At 40.5% G+C, this 20343-nt stretch overlaps 1 protein-coding gene across 2 annotated transcripts in view; it reads left to right on the top strand.

The window, feature by feature from the left end:
- Positions 1–20343, top strand: part of ATL3 (atlastin GTPase 3) — a 109393-nt gene that overhangs the window by 84606 nt on the left and 4444 nt on the right. For both annotated transcript variants that reach the window (XM_089652793.1, XM_089652792.1), the window contains exons 7-12: positions 10894–10986; positions 12976–13114; positions 17028–17155; positions 18992–19048; positions 19130–19201; positions 19642–20073. In XM_089652793.1, coding sequence (XP_089508919.1) covers positions 10894–10986; positions 12976–13114; positions 17028–17155; positions 18992–19048; positions 19130–19201; positions 19642–20073 — 921 coding nt within the window. The remainder of the gene's footprint in view (positions 1–10893; positions 10987–12975; positions 13115–17027; positions 17156–18991; positions 19049–19129; positions 19202–19641; positions 20074–20343) is intronic.

The following is a 20343-nucleotide window of genomic DNA, read 5'->3' as shown; positions in this document are numbered from 1 at the left end:
CCCACTGATCTGAATAATGGGGCATTGTTTACTCTCAGGGCATTTTCTACTCACACTGGCCACAGTCCAACCCCTGGAAGTCTAAAGGACAGTAGACTGGCCCTTTGTTTGGAAAGTTTGGAGACCCTTGCTGTATTGTGTCTTAGAACAAGATGTGCTTTGTTTCTACCAGCACCTGAATGCACAGTGTAAACCTGGGAGACTGATACTGTAGGATTGGTGCTGATTTGTTATGGTAATTACAAATAAAGCTGACCATACACAGGAAAAACTTTGATTCCTCCATACTCACTATACAGTGAGGAAGAATAAAATTTCCAATGCGGCTGTTGGAATACCCCAAATAGTTGCTGCGTCTCTTTGGATACATCCGCTGTGGTAGGAAACCGGAGTACCCGGAGGAAACCCACGCAGGCACAGGCAGAACATGCAAACTCCAGGCAGGTGGTGCCGTGGTTGGCATTCCAACTAACGATCCTAGTACTGCCAGGCGGAAGTGCTAACCATTTATCCAGTGTACTTCTTTTCAAAGCTTTGGCTTATGCATTTGCAATACAAATCGGGATTTATATTGCTATCACAATTTCAAAGGAACTGTGTACTGAGAGAAATACATGGGTTGTTACCGTTTTTAGCCACAGAAATACTAGCATGTTACACCCCCTTCCTGTCCAGGAAATACTGCTACAGGGCAGCACGGGTGCGCAGAATCACATATATATATATATATACACGTGATTTTCCATTTCCTGGTAGGGGGGCGCCACCATTCACAGCCACGGCTGTCAATCACTGGGTCCCGGCCGGTAATTACTCGCTGGCACCCAGTGATTTACTCTTTACTAACAGTTCTCCTCTCTGTCAGCTTGGGCACACTGCTCTGGATGGCTGTGCACAGCACAGCCATTCAGAGCAGTGTGATTACATTGAAGCACACTGGCACCGCCCCCTAGCAAAACACTCCCTTCACACAGTTAACTCTTTGATTGCCCCTCATGTTAACCCCTTCCTGCCCAGTGCCATTAGTAGTGGCCGTGCTTTTTTTTTTTTCTTACAACACTGATCACTGTATTGACGTCATTGGGGATGTCAGTGACACCAAGTCAGTTGCCCCAAGTGTCAGAATGTCAGCCGCAGTCGCAATGTCAGTCGCTGATCGCTGCCATTACTAGTAAAAATAAAAAATAAAAATCCCAGTATTTATACCACCATTTGTAAACATAACTTTCACGTACACCAATTACTTTACACATATTGGGATTTTTATTTTAGCAAAGACGTAGCAGAATACATTTTGGTGTAAATTTATGCCAAAATTTGATTTTTTTAATTTTTTTTACTGGACATGTTTAATAGCAAAAAGTAAAAAATATTGTTTTTTTTTTCTCAATTGCCAGTCTTTTTTTTTTTATAGCGCAAAAAATTAAAACCACACAGGCAATCAAATACCAAATCCAAATTTGTTGGAACAAAACGTTGTAAATTTAATTTGGGTGCAGAGTTGCTTGACCACGCAATTGTCAGTTAAAGTAATGCAGCATCATAACGCAAAACATGGCCTGGTCAGGAAGGGGGGGGGGGGGGGTAAATCAGGAGGACAAGTGGTTAATAACCACTGGGTGTTATATTTTTACTATATAAAAGAGGAAAAAACAAACCTTTAAAAAAAAAAAAAAAAGAAGCTAATGTTCTGTCTGCCTGTCATATTTCTTATGTGTTTGGAGGGAGGAAAGGTGAGTATTTTGGTGATCTAATTTTTTGCCACAATTTTCCAAATGAGACATTTTGGTATTATTGTGGTGGAGGAGACTCTGCTGTTTGTTAATTCAGTACCTTAATTTAACTGCGGAGGGTGGCCTGTTTACAGGGTTGGTATCTGCCATGGAGCACAGGGGTGCAGGGCTGCTGGGCTCTCCCCCAGTCACCAGAATTAGGTCTCTTGCTGGTTTTCTTTGTCTGTGGGTGGGTGGTGTGGACAGAACGGTGCACAGTTTGTGACTGTGCTGCTGACATCGCTATGGCCAGTGGCAGGTTGTCAAGTGGACGTGATTGACAGTGATCACACAGACAGCTCTGGAAGGGAAGGGCTGTGTTTATACTTGTGATAACTGTGATAGGTTTACAGCGATCACATGGCACAGAGCCACTCTGATCGACTCTTTAGATTTTGCTTGTGATCTGTGCTGTTCCAGACAGCTCATAATAGAAAATTCCCCAATATGTAATTTCAACACAATGGCCAGTCATGAGGGGAATAAATGCTAGTTGCTGGTCTGTCTCTGGTTCCACTTTTATCTCAGTCACTGATCATGAACAACTATGCAGCAAGTAAAGTGAACACTAAGGGGTTTATTTATAAAGAAGTTCATCTGATCTTAACAAAACATTTGGTGCAGATGAATTTTCCTGGTGCATGTTCTTTAAATGACAGTGATTGACTGGCCACCAGTGGATGTTTGTTGGGAGTCACATGAACTGCTTTATAAATACGCTTGTAAGGTGAATATACTTGATCAAAGTAATCAGAAATGGTAAAACCTTTTGGATCAGCCTGACATCCAGCACAAGGAATTTAAGAAAGGGTAAATAAGCAGTTAAAGCCCCTGTATTTATGTCAATATAGGCTTTCTTATAGTGCAAGCTACAGTGAGGAACAGAAGTATTTGAACACCCTGTGATTTTGCAAGTTCTCCCACTTAGGAATCATGGAGGGGTCTGAAATTCACATTGTAGGTGCATTCCTACTCTGAGAGACAGAATTAAAAATAAAATTCAGGCAATCACATTGTATGATTTTTAAAGAATTTATTTGTCTTGCACTGCTGAACATAAGTATTTGAACACCTAAGAAACCGCAAGAATTCTGGCTCTCAAAGACCTGTTACCGAGCCTTTAAAAAGTCCACCTCTACTTTACTCATTAATCTAACTTAGTAGCACCTGTCTGAGCTCTTTAAAGACACCTGTCCACCCCACAGTCAGTCAGACGCCAACTACTACCATGGGCAAGACCAAAGAGCTGTCAAGACACCAGAGACAAAATTGTGGACCTCCACAAGGCTGGAAAGGGCTACGGGGCAATTGCCAAGCAGCTTGGTGAAAATAGATCAACTGTTGGAGCAATTGTTAGAAAATGGAAGAGGCTAAAGACGACTTTCAGTCTCCCTCGGACTGGGGCTCCATGCAATATCTCACCTCGTGGGGTATCACTGATGATAAGAAAGGTGAGGAATCAGCCCAGAACTACAAGGGGGGAGCTGGTCAATGACATGGAGAGCTGGGACCACAGTTTCAAAGACCACTGTCGGTAGAACACTACACCGTCATGGTTTCAAATCATGCATTGCACGGAAGGTTCCCCTGCTCAAGTCATCACATGTCCAGGCCCGTCTGAAGTTTGTTAATGACCATCTGGATGATCCAGAGGAGGCATGGGAGAATGTCATGTGGTCAGTTGAGACCAAAGTAGAATTTTTTGGTCTAAACTTCACTCGTCGTGTTTGGAGGAAAAAGAAGGATCAGTTGCATCCCAAGAACACCATCCCTACTGTGATGCATGGGGGTGGTAACATCATGCTTTGGGGGTGCTTTTCTGCAAACGGGACAGGACAACTGCACTGTATTAAGGAGAGGATGAATGGGGCCATTTATTGTGAAATTTTGAGAAACAACCTCCTTCCCTCAGTCAGAGCATTGAAGATGGGTCATGGCTGGGTCTTCCAAGATGACAACGACCCGAAGCACACAGCCAGGATAACCAAGGAGTGGCTTCGTAAGAAGCATATCAAGGTTCTGGAGTGGCCTAGCCAGTCTCCAGACCTAAATCCAATAGAACATCTTTGGAGGAGCTGAAACTCCGTGTTGCTCAGCGACAGCCCCGAAACCTGACAGATCTAGAGGAGATCTGTGTGGAGGAGTGGGCCAAAATCCCTGTTGCAGTGTGTGCAAACCTGGTCAAGAACTACAGGAAACGTTTGACCTCTGTAATTGCAAACAAAGGCTTCTGTACCAAATATTAACACTGATTTCCTCAGGTGTTCAAATACTTATGTTCAGCAGTGCAAGACAAATAAACTCTTTAAAAATCATACAATGTGATTTCCTGAAATGTTTTTTAAAATTCTGTCTCTCAGAGTGGGAATGCACCTACAATGTGAATTTCAGACCCCTCCATGATTTCTAAGTGGGAGAACTTGCAAAATCGCAGGGTGTTCAAATACGTCTGTTCCTCACTGTATATATTTGAACTTTTTTTTTATCTTGCTCACAGCTGTTTCTGTGTACCAGGGAAGTCCATCTGATTCTGTTAGCACACTGAGAAGGGTCATTGACTTCTCAGTCTAAAGCTGGCTACGCACAGATTGAGCCATTTATGGCTGTTTCTGTTCATGAGAAGTTGTTCTATTGATCGACATCTCATGAGCGAGAATTTTCATTCAATCAGCACGTGCAGCGCTGATCAGTGTAATCTGAGGGTGGGGAAGTCCTGCTGGCTCCTCTGCTGTCAGAATACATTGACACAACAGAGAGGATTCGAATGTGTGGATGGGGGAATTGGTTCAGTTTATTTAATCCAGCCCACTTGCTGTACGACAAAACCGAACCATGCATGTCCAGCTTAAAGCTGAGTAAACACAAAACTAACAGATTACTGCATCCACACAAGCAAGGTGAATGCAGGAGTCCCCCCACAACTGTGTTATTGTATTTTGGCAGTGACTGTCGGAGTACACTGATCAGCTCTGCAGCCGCAGATCGTTGATGGTTCGAGCAGAATTGTACAACAAAAGCCACTGTAACGATCGGTTTCTATCGAACAGGGAGGGCCACACACAGATCAAAATATGGCCAATTCAGTAGAGACCGGCCATATTTCAATCAATGTGTACCTGGCTTTATATATACACTATACTTATCTTTCTTTCTCTAATTAATAAAATGCTCCTCTAATACCTGGAAATAGCAGGAGTATCACTTCACTCCTAGTGGCCAAACAGAGCAGTGGGATAGCAGAGTGTATGCAGTTTGGGAAGGCAACAGATAATGTAACTTGTTGCTTTCCAAAGTACAGGTTCAGTTGTTGTGAGCTCTGGTTGATTTGCTCAGAAATGTGCAATAAAAAGGGACATGTTGAGATTCTGCAGCAGTTGACGTTATTATAGCTCTTTTCCAAGGCTCACTTCACTTCCTGTCCCCTCACGATTATTGCAGCCTCCATCCTGCTCTATCCTAAACTCTCTAACCCGCATCTTCAACCTCTCACTCTCCATGGGCACCTTTTCCTCCCCGCTCAAACATGCACTGGTTACCCCGATACTTAAAAAAAAAAAAAAAAACACCCTTGCTGGGCCCTACCTGTTTGAATAACTTAAGACCCATCTTTCTGCTCCTGTTTGCCTCCAGGCTTCTTGAGCGCCTCACTGACAACAACCTTCTTGATCCCCTACAGTCTGGCTTCCGCCCACAGCATTTCACTGTAACTGCCCTACTAAAACTCACTAACAACCTACTAACTGCTAAAACCAATGGCCATTACTCCATACTCATATTCCTAGACCTTTCCGCTGCATTTGACACAATCAACCACCTGCTCCTCCTCAGTAAACTCCACTCCATTGGCCTCTGTGACTCTGCTCTCTCCTGGTTCTCCTCTTACCTTTCTCAGCACACTTTCGGGCATCACATACAACAATTCCTCCTCCGCTCCTCTTCCTCTTTCCGTTGGGGTACCCCAAGACTCTGTCCTTGGGCCACTCTTTTCCTCTCTCTACACCTCCTCCCTGGGCCAATTGATAACCTCCCATGGCTTCCAATACCACCTCTATGGTGACGACACCCAGATCTATCTCTCCACTCCCCAGCTCACCCCCTCAATCTCCTCGTATATCACAAATCTGCTAAGCGACATACCAGCATGGATGTCACACCACTACCTTCAATTCAATCTTTCCAAAACCGAGCTTGTAATATTTCCTCCTCCTCGATTCCCCACTCATGACTTTACCATTAAGATCAACAGCACAACCATTAGTCCTTCCCCTCTTGCCAGGGTGCTAGGTGTAATCCTGGACTCTGACCTCTCCTTTAGGCCCCACATCCAATCACTGGCTAATTCCTGCCGCCTCAACCTCCAAAACATTTCCAAAATCTGCCGCTTTCTGACCAATGACACCACAAAACAACTTATCCGTGCCTTGGTTTTATCCCACCTTGATTACTGCAACTCCCTGCTCATTGGTCTACCATTACTCAGGTTATCCTCCCTTCAGTCTATTATGAATGCTGCTGCTAGACTCATACACCTTACCAACTGATCAGTGACTGCTGCCCTTCTCCGCCAATCCCTTCATTGGCTTCCACTAACCCAACGTATAAAATTTAAAATACTAACCACAGCATACAAAGCTATCCACAACACTGCCCCTAGCTACAACACCAATCTCATCCATAGATATCGTCCAAATCTCCAGCTCCGCTCCTCCCAAGACATCTTGCTCTCTAGCTCCCTCGTCACCTCTTCCCACACTCCCCTCCAGGACTTCTCCAGAGCCTCTCCCATCCTCTGGAATTCTCTACCGCAGTATGTCCCGTTAGCCCCCACCCTGTCTGCCATTAGGCGATCTTTTGAAAACTCAGGGAAGCCTACCCCACCTCCAACTAAGAACTGTACTTGAGCCACCTCCATCAGAACATCACCTTTTGTACCACCTCCCCCTTTCTTTAGATTGTAAGCTCCATGAGCAGGGCCCTCCTATTCCTTCTGTACTGAAATGTATTGTAATTGTACTGTCTCCCTTATATTGTAAAGCGCTGCGCAAACTGTTGGCGCTATATAAATCCTGTATAATAATAATAATTTAGCATGTTACTCTGCACCATGTGTATAGACGTGACTGACAGGAAAAGTATAATAAACAATAATATAGTCTATACAGTTGCGACACAAGTCATATTGTAATTGAATGTTATTAACCACTTGCCCTCCAGAAGATTTTACCGCTTTTCTGACCAGGCCATTTTTTGCTGTACTGTACTACGTTACTTTAGCTGACAATTGTACAGTCATGCAACACTGTACTTACATTAAATTTTTATTTTTTTTTCCATACAAATAAAGCTTTCTTTTGGTAGTATTTGATTGCCACTGGGGTTTTTATTTTTTGCGCTATAAATGAAAAAAGACCATCAATATTGAGAAAAAAAATATTTTTTACTGTCTGCTATAAAACATATCCAATAAAAAAAAAAATAAAAGAATCAAATTTCCTCTTAAATTTTGTCCAAAGTATAATTTGCTATTTATTTTTGGTTAAAAAATCCCAATAAGTGTATATAGCATCTACAAACTATGGGATATACTGGAATTTATAATAAGATGGCGATCAGCGACTTGTAGCGGGACTGTAATAGTACAGCAGTCAATCTGACACTAAAGCCCTGTACACACAATCAGAAAATCATGCGGAAAATGCTGCTTTCAAAGCGATTATATGATAATCAAAATGTTGGTACACAGCGATTGCCTGAAATTTCTCGGAACGCACGAACATTTTTCTTGCACAATACCTGATAATACGATTTTCCTTTTAACCAGTACAGTTTTCATCCGAAAATACAATACAAATACATTACATCACTTTTGAATTTTGATTATGTCTTACAAGAATTTTCATAAATTTAGTAACCTCTAATGTGACGTATGAGACTAGCATGCAAAAAAACAAATAAAAATGAACGATCATTTGTCTGATATTCTCAACGTGTATATGGGGCTTAACTGACATTTTTTGTAAACCATTGACACTAATACAGTCATCATTGCTAATAATATACTCTGATACTGTGCTGATGACACTGGTTGGGAAGGTGTTAACATGTAGAGGAAAATAAAGGGTTAAGTATATGCCTAACAGTGCTTTGTGTGTGTACTTTTACTAGGGGATGAGCCAGTATTTATTCCCTGGCACATCCCCGCTGATAAGCCAGAGCTCTGTATTGTTTATATACACAGAGCTCTGTCATGTCATCCTTTTCCAATCATCGGGTTACTGCCGTTAATCATTGGCCAAGACCCGCTGATCAGCTTGTGCTGTGTCTAATCACCCTTCCTTTTCAAATCTGCAGCACTGTCATTTTCTGTAAAATGAAATGCAGTATGGCAACCTGGAGGCATTCTGTACACAGATGGTGTACAGAACACCCCCCAGAAATATAATTTCCTGTTTGTGTTTTTGCCTTACTGATTTTCCCAGACATCTGCACTAAGATGCAAGTCTGATTTTGGGCATCCCCTGCAACAAAATTGTAATTTTTGGTAACATACTCCGAAAGGAATGTCACATCTAAGGGAATGCAGACCCAGCCACCTTCCTCATTAGAGCACTACAAGTGTAGCAGTGGATTGATAATTATAAAATCACTCCCGTTAAGGTTCACTTTGCACATAGACACAGATGAACAAACAGACATTTCTTTAGAGTAACAAAAGGTAGCAATCTGAAATAAAGTTTGATAAAATCCTTGCAATATACATAGATCACTCAGAGGGAAATGTTTTCTCAACAAAAGTGGAGTTACTTTTTAAGAAAATTTTAAGTTTTTGTTTGTTGCACTTTTCTTTTTAACCATTTCAATACCGGGCAATTTTACACCTTCCTGCCCAGGCCATTTTTTCACGTTTCAGCGCTCTCACACTTTGAATGACAATTGCGCGGTCATACAACATTGTACCCAAACTAAAATTTTATCATTTTCTTCACACAACTAGAGCTTTCTTTTGGTGGTATTTAATCACCGCTGGGGTTTTTATTTTTTGCTAAATTAACAAAAAAAGACTGAAACTTTTAAAAAAAAAACACGTTTTTCTTTGTTTCTGTTATAAAAGTTTGTAAATAAATAATTGTTCTTCATAAATTTAGGCCGAGATGTATTTTGCTACATGTCTTTGGTGAAAATAACCCAAATTAGGATGGATTTTTTAGTTTGTAGGAAAGTTATAGAGTTCACAAACTATGGTATAGATCTGAATATTGATCAATCCTGAAGTACTGACAGCCAATCTAATTTCTTGAGGTCCGAGAATGTCAGAACAGTACAGATATCCCCCAAATGACCCTTTTTTGCAAAGTAGACAGTCCGACGTATTTCATAAGAGGCATGGCGCGTTTTTTGAAGTTGTATTTTTTTGTCATAATATTTTGGAAAATTAAAAAATTAAAATTATTTTCACTATTTTTTTTTTTACATACTGTCACCAGTGCAGTACAGCATCATCATATAACTGGCATGGCGGTGAACAGGGACACTGACTGGTGACCGTATGAAAAAATATATATATATTTTCTTTTTTTATTATTATTTTAAATTTTTTATTACATTTTTTTTTTTTTTTAAAGATTTTTTTTGATATTTTACTATGACCAAAGTAGTACAATGTTACCATAGTAACATTGTACTACTTTGGGGAAGTGATCAGTATTTTTTTTTTTTTTTTTTACACAATTTGCTTATAGCAAAGAATTACTTTGCTATAAGCAAGCATTTACCAGAATGAAATCGATTCATTCAGGGTTTTTTTTTTTTTTTTTTTTTTTTTGTGCTTAGCTGTGATTTTGGCCACAGCTAATCACATGACATGTGCATGTGACCTGCTGTGACCATTCACAGCTAGGCACTAGTATACAATGGATGGCATGAATGAAGCCATCCATTGTATACAACTGTCATGTGACCTGCTGTGATTGGTCACAGCAGGTCACATGGTACTGGCAACGGGGGCCGGTACTCAGATCTGTCATCGGCCGTGTCCGAGGTACACGGCCGGTGACAGATCGCACCGCTGCGCAGCTCTGCAACCGCGCGAACTGCGCATGTGCGGGAGCAAATGGCGTGCACCCGGAAAGGTGAAGCATTTTTCCTTTGCCGCCGCCAAACGGCTATAGGCCGGGCGGCTAATGGTTAAATACCCTTCCTGTTATACTCTTGTCAAATCGACAAAAATATATAAATTGCAAATTAGGATATTTGATACATATTTTGTAATCAAAATGTTTTAATTAATGTTCTTTACTTATACCTGTATTGCACAATGAAAACAAAAATCAAAGCCAATTAGCTGGGGCTACCACATGTTTTCCTGCATGTGGTGGTAGCCACACAGTGATTGAAATTCAGCCAGTCTCTGCTGAACCTGGTGAATTTTGATTGCGTATGGCCAGTTTTATGCTTTCTCAGCCCTGGAAACTGTGTTTTAGGAAAGTCAGTTTGGTAAAGTATAACGCCAGCCAATACAATACTTGGAGATATTTACTCCTCCTTCCTGTCTTGTGACCTTACTCACCTAAGAGAAACATCCAGAAATAAATAGTAATTTAATTGTTGTAGAAAGTGGTGAGCTGCATGCAAATATCTTGTTAGTGAATACACTTATGTGGAAATTGGGTAAATTACGAGTGTATATTACAGCCTTTTTCAACCAGGGTGCCTTCAGGTTTTTTCAGGGGTGCCTTGGCAATGTGCCTAAAAATTATGTATAACTTTAGTTTTTACATTTTAGAATGGGGAGACGTGAGATTGTGCCTTGACTGAAAAAAGGTTGAGAAACACTGGTACAGTACACACCTGAAAGAGTGTGTTCTGCTCCTGTGCAACCAGTGAAAGATGTCTGACAGATAAACAGAAGAATTTGGGTGCGGCTCATCATTTTCCATTAACTGTGAACTTGGCAAAGCTCCAGACTACACTGATCTCCTGTGGATACTACCTGGCCAGCTTTCCCTGGTTTAAGTGACTTACATATTCATATATTTTTAGCTAGCATCTCTTTGGTATGTACATAGAAGATTAAATTCAACAAAAGTCATGTGTTACATTTATTTATTTATTTTTTATACAGACCCTTATGTTTTTGGTTAGAGATTGGAGCTTTCCTTATGAATATCCCTATGGAGCAGAAGGAGGTGCAAAGTTCCTAGAGAAGAGGCTGAAGGTATATGCACTGTTTATGTTGTCAGCTGTTCATCAGAATCACCATTTGTCCTACATCTAACTGAAAGTTCTTTTAAGTGTTACTGAATCCAGAACAGTAAAATCAGTCTCTATGTGCTGTAAAGCATGCTTGTTATACTGTGGAACCTAAGGGGTTAATCCACATTGTGTACAAAGGCTGTTTGAGCCTGTCTTCTTTGATCCTCCCTTTCTTCTAATGTCCCCAATCCATCTGCTGATAGTACAGAGCTCTAGAAGTCACTCTGCACATGCTATGTTTAGTGTGTATTGCTAGAGATTATTTTTTTCTTTGGGAGGATGTATGTGATCAGCACAGGGCCAATTAGCTCTGTCCAGACAGAGGGTCAGGAGTCGCGCAGCCTCATAGGACAGCACAATGAAAACCCCCTTCAAATTTTAACCAGTGTTTTGCCAGACACTGATAGAAGTCACAAGACTGCTATATATTGCTGATGAGAAAAGGTATTTAGCAGTTTATATTTACTAAAATAATTGCATTTCCATGTTGTCTTTACTGTGGGAGACCAGATATAGTGAATGCAGGGTCCTGGGTTTAGTAACACTAAGTTCTTAATAAAAAAAAACAAATTGATCAAATAATCTTTATTATCCTTTGTTTGTACACTGTAGCATTTATGTCATTGTCTGCAGTTTTTAACAGATGTGTGGTGCTTGAAGTATTTATTTTTCAGTGATTTCAGTAGTTGACATATACTTCATCCTTTTATTCCCAAGTCTTTTTTTTCTGAATTTATTTTTCAAAAGTTTTTTTTCTTTAAAGTATGTTAAAAGTAAAACACATACACAACAGATAAAAAAAATTGCACTCTGCTATACATCATTAAACGATCTGAATATTAGAAAAAGGATACCTTGGGTTAGTTGCACCTCTTCAACAGCAGAGTCCTCAGATTCAGTTCGTATTTAGAATGTGACATTCTACAAGGACTTTATCAAGAAACAATGGCCAAGGTTGAGGCCCCAGTCACATCTTCATGCCATATGTCCCAAACCAAGCAGTACCTTTGTAGTACCTCTCTGTTCAGGTGTAATTTATTTTTATGCTAATGGTTTAAGTTCCTTGACCCACTCTTTCATCAAAGGCTGTACCTAGAGATCCACTTTAGTTTAAGCTGTAGTATTATCTTTCTGCATATAGGGATCTTGTCTCTGCCAGTAACGTGTGTGAGTCCAAGTTCAGTGATTCAAAGTAACCCAATTTAGAGGTGAGTGAGGGGTTAATAAGAGTACCGAAGATACGATTGATTACAAAGTTCCAGTACCTCAACAATTTAGGGCATCTCCGTAGGAAGTGTACAAGATCACCTGGTTCCACACCACATTTATTACAGTATATGGAATTTTTTTTTTTTTTTTTTTTTAAACTTGATCCAAGAATGCAAGTAACAAACAAAGCAGCATTTGGCTCATAGGGCAATATAAAGAAGATAGTGTACAGTTTGTTAGCATATCTTGAGAATGAAATAACAGTACTGGGACCAAAGGTATGCATCGAAAGGAAACATTTAGATGGATGGTGGTCGGTTTAAGCAGGTGGAGGGAAAGGGGGAGAGTACTCGGCTATCAAAATACAAAGTTTGTTTTGATTCAAGTAGAAAGTAGGATATAGTTTGGAGGGTCATTGGGTAAGAGTCTGGCTTGATACCATTGGTTGTATTGGAAACATCGTTCTAAGGATTGTTGAATAGTTATGAATAAGGTTTGTATGAAAGACTCCCAGACATCAAAAAGTTTTTGGAACTGTAATTCCTTTTTGTAAGAGGCCTCTACCCATTCTGCAGTACCAGAAGCCTTAGTTCAGAGAATTTCAGCATACTGTGTAGAAAACGTTTGTAGCTCATGTGCATTCATTTTTGAGCAGGTGCTGGTAGAATATTTGGGAAGTTGCAAGTCCCTATGAAGCTAAATTTTTAGAAAATGGTGCAAATACTACAGTTTTGTTCTCCAGGTAAAAGAACACCAGCATGAAGAGATCCAGAATGTACGCAAACACATTCACTCCTGTTTCACCAATGTCAGCTGCTTCCTTCTCCCACACCCCGGACTAAAAGTGGCAACCAGTCCTCAGTTTGATGGCCGCCTGAAAGGTCAGTCATTTTGTTGCTTGTAATGCAAAGATTTAACATGATGGTCATGCGTGCAGTCACAGCCATATGCAGTGGACAGTTCTTTCTGTTGCATACACTTTGTGGTCACGTTATCATGCACAGTTGTCTAAAAACCAAGAAAGATGTTTACATAGTAGCAATAATGTCATTCAGTTCAAGCAGATATTTGGTATTATGGACCAGAAAAACATTGCTCACACTTGAGATACACAAGATAAATTGGATAACAAGTTGGGCTTGTGGAGTGTTAAGAGTCATCCTTCTACCCACTACTGTTGTAATGGCTGGTTATTCGAGTTATGAACGTCTGTCAGCTTGAACTATTCTGTCTATTCTCCTGTGACTTCTTTAATCAACAAGGTTTTTCCATTGATAAAAATGCTACTCACTGGGTGTTTTTTCTTTCACATTGTTTTCTGTAAATTTCACAGACAGTAATTCATAACAATCCTAGATTTTGCAGTTTCTGAGATATTTTGAAGGCCTAGCCTGGCATCAACAGTCACTTCTAATGCTTGGGCACACACTACATAAGCCTCTTAACTATGTCTTCATCCTTTATGTATTCAGTATCATCCACGTGGTTTACTATTTCATTTTAAGTCGTTGTGAAGGCTCAAGGTTTTACTGTCAATCACGACCAGTGAGCCAATAAGCAGAGAGCAGGGGTTGGGGCCGAGACTCATCTGTATGCAAATAAACCCACAGAGCAGTGACACTGAAGCCCCCATAGCAATCTGCTTGCCTTGAGGGCACTCTGCAGAAGAGAGGGGCCAGGAACCCCGGCAGGGGACTCGACAAGTGGAGTGAAAACCACTGCACAGAGCAGGTAAGTATAACATGTTTGGTGTTTTAAAAAAAAAAAATCTGCCTTTACATTCACTTTAAGGATCAGGAGTGGCTAACAAAGTAGCCACTGGGGTTTTAAACTTGAAACGTGTTAGCAATAAACCTTCTTTCTGGGTCACAATGTTTGAAATAAGAAGCAGAGATCAAATAACCTTAGTTTAGAAGACCGTTTCATGGTACATTCACAATTTATTTTTATAAGTAAATGCCTTTTAACGTACATACTGGAAATGTGGTAGGGGTATCATCCTACTAAACTCTGTCTGTATTTTGGTCACTAACTTCTACTTTTAAGCAGGCCATACATGGGTCAGTTTTTTTCCTTCAGCCAGCAGGTTAACAAAAAAAGAAACTGACCCAATTCCCCACATTCGATATGGATGCTGGAATTCTCCATTGTATTGTATTCAGACAGCAGGACTCCCTCACCATCAGAATATACTGATCAGCATTGCAGCCCATTGACAGCATGCGCTGATCAAATGAATATTTTCCAGTTGGACTGTTCATGAGAAGTTGATTGATTTCTGTATAGCAAAATAAAATGTAAATGGATAGAAAACTGGCTAAAAGATCGTATTCAGAGTAGTGGTTAATGATTCATACTCTGAATGGTCTAGGGTTGTCGGTGGTGTACCCCAAGGTTCAGTGTTGGGACCCTTTTTAATATATTTATAAAGGATATAGGGTCTGGGATTATAAATACCATTTCAGTCTTTGCAGATGACACCAAGCTGTGCAGTGGAATAATGTCCTTACAGGATGTCTCCAAATTACAAGCCGATCTCAAATACAATGTTTAGTTGGGCAACTATGTAGCAAATGAGGTTTAATTTTGATAAATGTAAAGTTATGCACTTGCCGGTTAAGAATATGCATGCATCATACATACTAGGGGGGTACAACTGGGGGAATCAATGGTGGAGAAGGATCTGGGAGTTCTGGTAGATCACAAGCTTAATAATGGCATGCAATGCCAAGCTGCGGTTTCTAAAGCGAGCAAAATCCTCTCTTGTATTAAAAGAAGTAAAGACTCCAGAGAGAGAGAGAGAGAGAGAGAGAGAGAGAGAGAGAGAGAGAGAGAGAGATCATTTTGCCCCTGAACAAATTATCCGTAATACTTCATATGGCATATGCAGTTCAGTTTTTGGCACCAATTCATGAAAAATATTGGGTAACTGGAGAAAGTGCAGAGAAGGGCAACCAAACTGATAAGAGGTATGGAGGAGATCAACTATGAGGAAAGATTAAAATAATTGAATGTATTCTGTTTTGAGAAGAGGAGATTAAGGGGGGATATGATCAACATGTATAAATACATCAGTGGTTCATATAGTGAACTCGGTGTAGAGTTATTCACCCTGTGGTCATAACAGAGGACAAGGGGGCACTCTTTACATCTGGAGGAAAAAAGATTTAATCTCTGGATACGGAAAGGTGTCTTCACAGTAAGACCTGTGAAAATGTGGAATAGACTCTCTCAAGAGCTGATTCTGACCAGCTCAGTAGATTGCTTTAAAAAAAGGTCTGGATTCTTTCCTAAATGTACGTAATATAACTGGATACATAACATTTTTAAATAAAGTTGATCCAGGGAATATCTGATTGCCTCTTGGGGGATCAGGAAGGAATTTTTCCCCTGCAGGAGCAAATTGGATCATGCTTTGCTGGGGGGGGGGGGGTTTGCCTTCCTCTGGATCAACTCATTATGGTTGAACTAGATGGACTTTTGCCTTTTTTCAGCCAGACTAACTATGTAAAATACCTCTGTAGAATGATGGAGCTAGTCACCTAATAATGTTCTTCAAGCAGTGTGTGACTGGCATCCTTAAAACAAATCTTAACCTGGCTGCATTTTTTTTTCATGCTTTTCCCCCTTTTATTTTCACCTGGCAATCCTGTGAATAACACACTTCCTGTTTCTTCGTGGCTACACTTACTCCACTGTGTCTGTGGAGGCAGCCATGGTTGTAAGGCTGGATTTTACATATAAAAGGTCAGAAGAAAACAGCGCTCAAGGTCATAATTAGAAGTGGAATCGAAATAGAAAATCCTTCCAGAATGTACTATGGGAAAGTCACACCATCATGGACCCATAGGTTTCTATAGAGTTTATTTCCATTAAGACAATTTTAAAATCAGAAATGTGCACTTTATTTCTACCAAATTACCAGATTCCATGGCTATGGTGGAACATCTGCCAATCCTGAATGGACCTATGGACATGAACCCACATTTCGTGTGCATGTGCTTTATCAAGTCATGACTTGATAACATGTATGCACATGAAACGCGTTGTCATGGCAACCTGTTTGCGTTCCAACTTGGCCTCTCGTGGTTAGTGTCCGGTTTCCTCCCAGGATCTTGGTGACATCAGTTCTGGTGCGCCATGGCACCCACTCATGACAGACCATCTCCATGTCCAGGTGAACGGTCCCCTGTACACTTTGGCTGCTGGTTCCTGTCTATCGGTCTATTCAGGATTGGCAGATGTTCCACCATAGCCACGGAGTGGTGCACATTTCTGATTTTAATATTATCTTAATGCATTGAAATAAAATTTATAGAAACCTTTGGGTCCATGATAATTGACTTTCCTACAGTACTTTCTGGAAGGATTTTCTATTTGGATACCACTTCTAATTATGACCCTGAGCACTGTTTTCTTCTGCCCTTTCATGCTGTGTGTTTAAGTGTTTACAATGGGTGCCAAGGATTTATTGTCATACACAGTGTTTGGGACTTAGCACTTGGAATCCTTTGTCAATATTGCTTGGACTTTAAATATGTCTGCCTTTGCTCATCTTCATTTCTTGGTAGTTGACACATGAAAGATAGCATTGTTTTTTGCTGTCTTTCAGCTCACAATTAGAAGGGTGAATCTTCCCCAGCAGGAACTTAAACTACAATAAAATTTGACAGAGAGTCTTACCCTTCTCTATCCACAAACAAAAATAAACTTTTTGCCTTTACCTACACTTTAACTATTCTATAGTTTGCTGATGTACAATACTTTATATTTTTTGTCTTGTGTTTGCCATAGACATTGCTCCTGAGTTTACAGAGCAGCTGAGTGCTCTGGTGCCACTTGTTCTTGAACCTAGCAGCCTTATGGAGAAAGAGATAAATGGTGCAAAGGTGACTTGCCGAGGACTACTTGAGTATTTCAAGGTAAGTTTCTCTCTTTATATCATCTTGTTCCAAGTTTGTGGGTGTTTCACGTTAAAACAGTTACAGCTCTTGTATATTTACTACTTTTCAGAATGTAGCTACCTTTTCCATACGTAGTACTCAAAGGTTTTAGAGAGCGCTTATCCTGCTGTAAAGAATAGAAGTCATTGTTATCAGTAAAATGATATCTAAAGTAAATGATGGAAATGTTACTGTGCAAACTGGTTTAATACATACATGTGATATGAGGTAGCCCGGGATCATCTGACCGCTATGCTGGTAAAAGCAAGCAGTCCTTTTATTTGCAAAACAGGCCAACAGAAAAAATACAGCTTATCTTCAGCAAACAAACAATACAAAATAGTCCATACTCTGGTTCAGAGCTACCAAACTAGTTCAAGGTGCACCACCACCATACCAGTTCCACTCTGTGGTTTTGGGGTTTCCGTTGGATTCAGGCATCTGAAGGAGGAGGTTTCCACAACTCAGCCACTATTGCTCAGTCCACCCTGTTCACATGTGTCTAGCTCACGTTCTCACTTCCAGAAGCTGACTGTTCCTTCTTCCTTTTCTGGACTGAGACACTCAGGTTAACCCCTACAGGACCAAAGTCCAGGTAATCAGGGTTTGAAGGTTCTTCCCTCCCAAAACTTTTCGAACCACCGAAATTCCAGGTCCCCAATACAGACTTAACAGTCCAGGGGGTCTTGAAAAACAGCCCTTTCTAGCCAAACTCCCCTGAAACACCTCCCCCTGCATGGGTGAGAACTCCTGATTACCCAGCAATGTCTCCAAAACCGGCCCCCTCAAAGGGACCACAACTCAAATACCAGAAAAATGTACCTGCCGTCCAGGACACATTCCTGGTGTCCTTTACAAAATATTAACTTTAAAAAATGTGTCCTTACCAAAATAGTGATCTTCAGTGTATTATAATATTGCTTGTTATTAGGAAATGCAGTTCAAGCACATGGGATAAATGGAATAAAGACAGTATTTTGCTGCCTAGCTCCTTACCCCAAGTCTCCACTTCTGGACATTTTTATTTCCAGTCTGTTTCAGCCCCCTATATTGGTATTTTAAGAGCAATCTGGAAGGGAAATAATGGATTGCAAAGGAAAAATTTTAACCCATCAGCCTTAAGAATCGCCCACCCATCTTTTAAGTACATAACATATCTGGCTCCTGTTATGATTTGTTAGTTTGAACAAAAGACACCATTCCAACCTTGAGTACCGTTCTTTTGCTGTTTATGAAAGCATAATAACCACAGAGAGATTCAAGACTTATGCTGGCGATAGACAGTTCGAATCTTGACCAGTTCAGCAGGTCCTGTCCGAGATTGGAGCCATATATGGGCAGGCTGAATTTACCCAAGTTGGTTGATTGACCAACCTGGGTACAACCAGCTTGATGGACTTTAAATGTGATTATCACTAGCAGCTGTTATAGCTGCTAGCAATAATCATTGTGTTTTCCTGGTGGGGAGGGCGCCCCTGCCTCCCGGCCGGAAGAACGCAGTGGCTTGATAGGAGGGATTCCCCTGTCAACACTGTCTGTGTTGATGGAGGAATTGAGCAAAAAACTTAGTTCCATCTATGACCTTCCTTAAAGAAGACATCTGAAGGCTCATCATTTTTATTAGTTGTGTCATTGTATCAAGAAGATAACTTTATAAAACTGCATCCTTCGTAAACGGTGACCTTTTTTAATATGCTCTTGTAAACCAATCAATATGTCATTATGTTGCTGCCTTGCGAAGAATAGGTTTAATTACAACACTGTTAAATCTGATTTTGTGTAAGTCCACTTGGTTACCGAGGCTTTGTTTTGTAGGCTTACATAAAAATATACCAAGGAGAAGATTTACCACATCCCAAATCTATGCTACAGGTATGTAGGGTTTTATTTACCTTTCACAACATCATTCTTTTATGAATTCTTCTGAGTTAATATTTTCATATCTTTGCTCAGGCAACTGCTGAGGCCAATAACCTGGCAGCGGTGGCTTCTGCCAAAGACTTGTACAACAGCAGCATGGAGAAGGTGAGTGGATGTGTGTGTCCTTACTATTGTCACCAGCCATCATCAAATCCTGTGTATGCCTAACCATCCTCTTACCTTATTTCTGTTTTCCTTTTTTGGAGCGGTTGGGAGGAGGGTGGTATTCACAGGAGTTTTTTTACTTTCAAGAAGCTTAAAGTAGAACTATAGGCAAACCTTCTTTTTTTTCTTTTTTTTTTTTCTTTTTTCATTTTGGATAGAGTAAGGGAGGGCTAGAACCCCTGTCAGAATTTTTTTTCACCGTCTGGGTCCCATTGCGGAGATTTCCCTTCACTTCCTGCAAATTTTAACTAATAACATTTCAGATTTTAGCAATTCATAGTCATTTTAACAATAACTGTAATTGGTTGCTTTTTTGGCTAAGACACATTTGACTTTATAACTCATATGATTCTTTGGCTCTCCTGTGTTCCTTGTTATAGATTTGTGGTGGTGACAAACCATATGTGTCACCAGATGTCCTGAGAGATAGAGATGCTGCCTGTAGGGACGAAGCCCTGTCTCAGTTTGACCGTGCAAAGAAAATGGGAGGAGTGGAGTTCAGCAAGCAATACAGAGAAGAGTTGGAGAAGGACCTTGATGACATATATACTGCTTTTTGCAAGCACAATGAAAGCAAGAATATCTTCACAGCCTTCCGCACTCCCGCTGTACTTCTAGCCCTGGTGGCTGCATTATACATGGCTTCTGGTATCACAGGATTTGTCGGTTTAAGTGTGGTGGCACAACTGTTTAACTGTGCCATGGGGCTACTGCTCATTGCACTTCTCACATGGGGCTACATCAAATACTCTGGACAGTACAGAGACCTTGGCAAAGTTATCGATTCCAGTGCGGATTATGTTCTTGAGCAGGTAATACAATGAGGTTGTGTGTGTTGTTTTCTAGCATTAAAGAAAACATTTAAATAGAAAAGTTAGGGTAACTTTGTGTATATTATACTTGTCTAATAGCTCTGTGGCCCAACCAATGCACTGCTCTATGCCTGTAATATACTGTATATATATTCTTTCAGTGGTTGCCTTGGTGGATTTATTATTATCACAAGTTAAAGTCTCAAATGGAAGCCACATAAAACAATTTGCTTTTAAAATTCACTTCATAATTTTAATGAATGCGTCTCT

Source organism: Staurois parvus, unplaced genomic scaffold, assembly GCF_062004578.1.
Source record: "Staurois parvus isolate SC_StPar_1 unplaced genomic scaffold, SC_StPar_1.0 ptg000694l, whole genome shotgun sequence".
Lineage (NCBI taxonomy): Eukaryota > Metazoa > Chordata > Amphibia > Anura > Ranidae > Staurois > Staurois parvus.
This window is presented reverse-complemented; position numbering and strand designations above follow the sequence as displayed.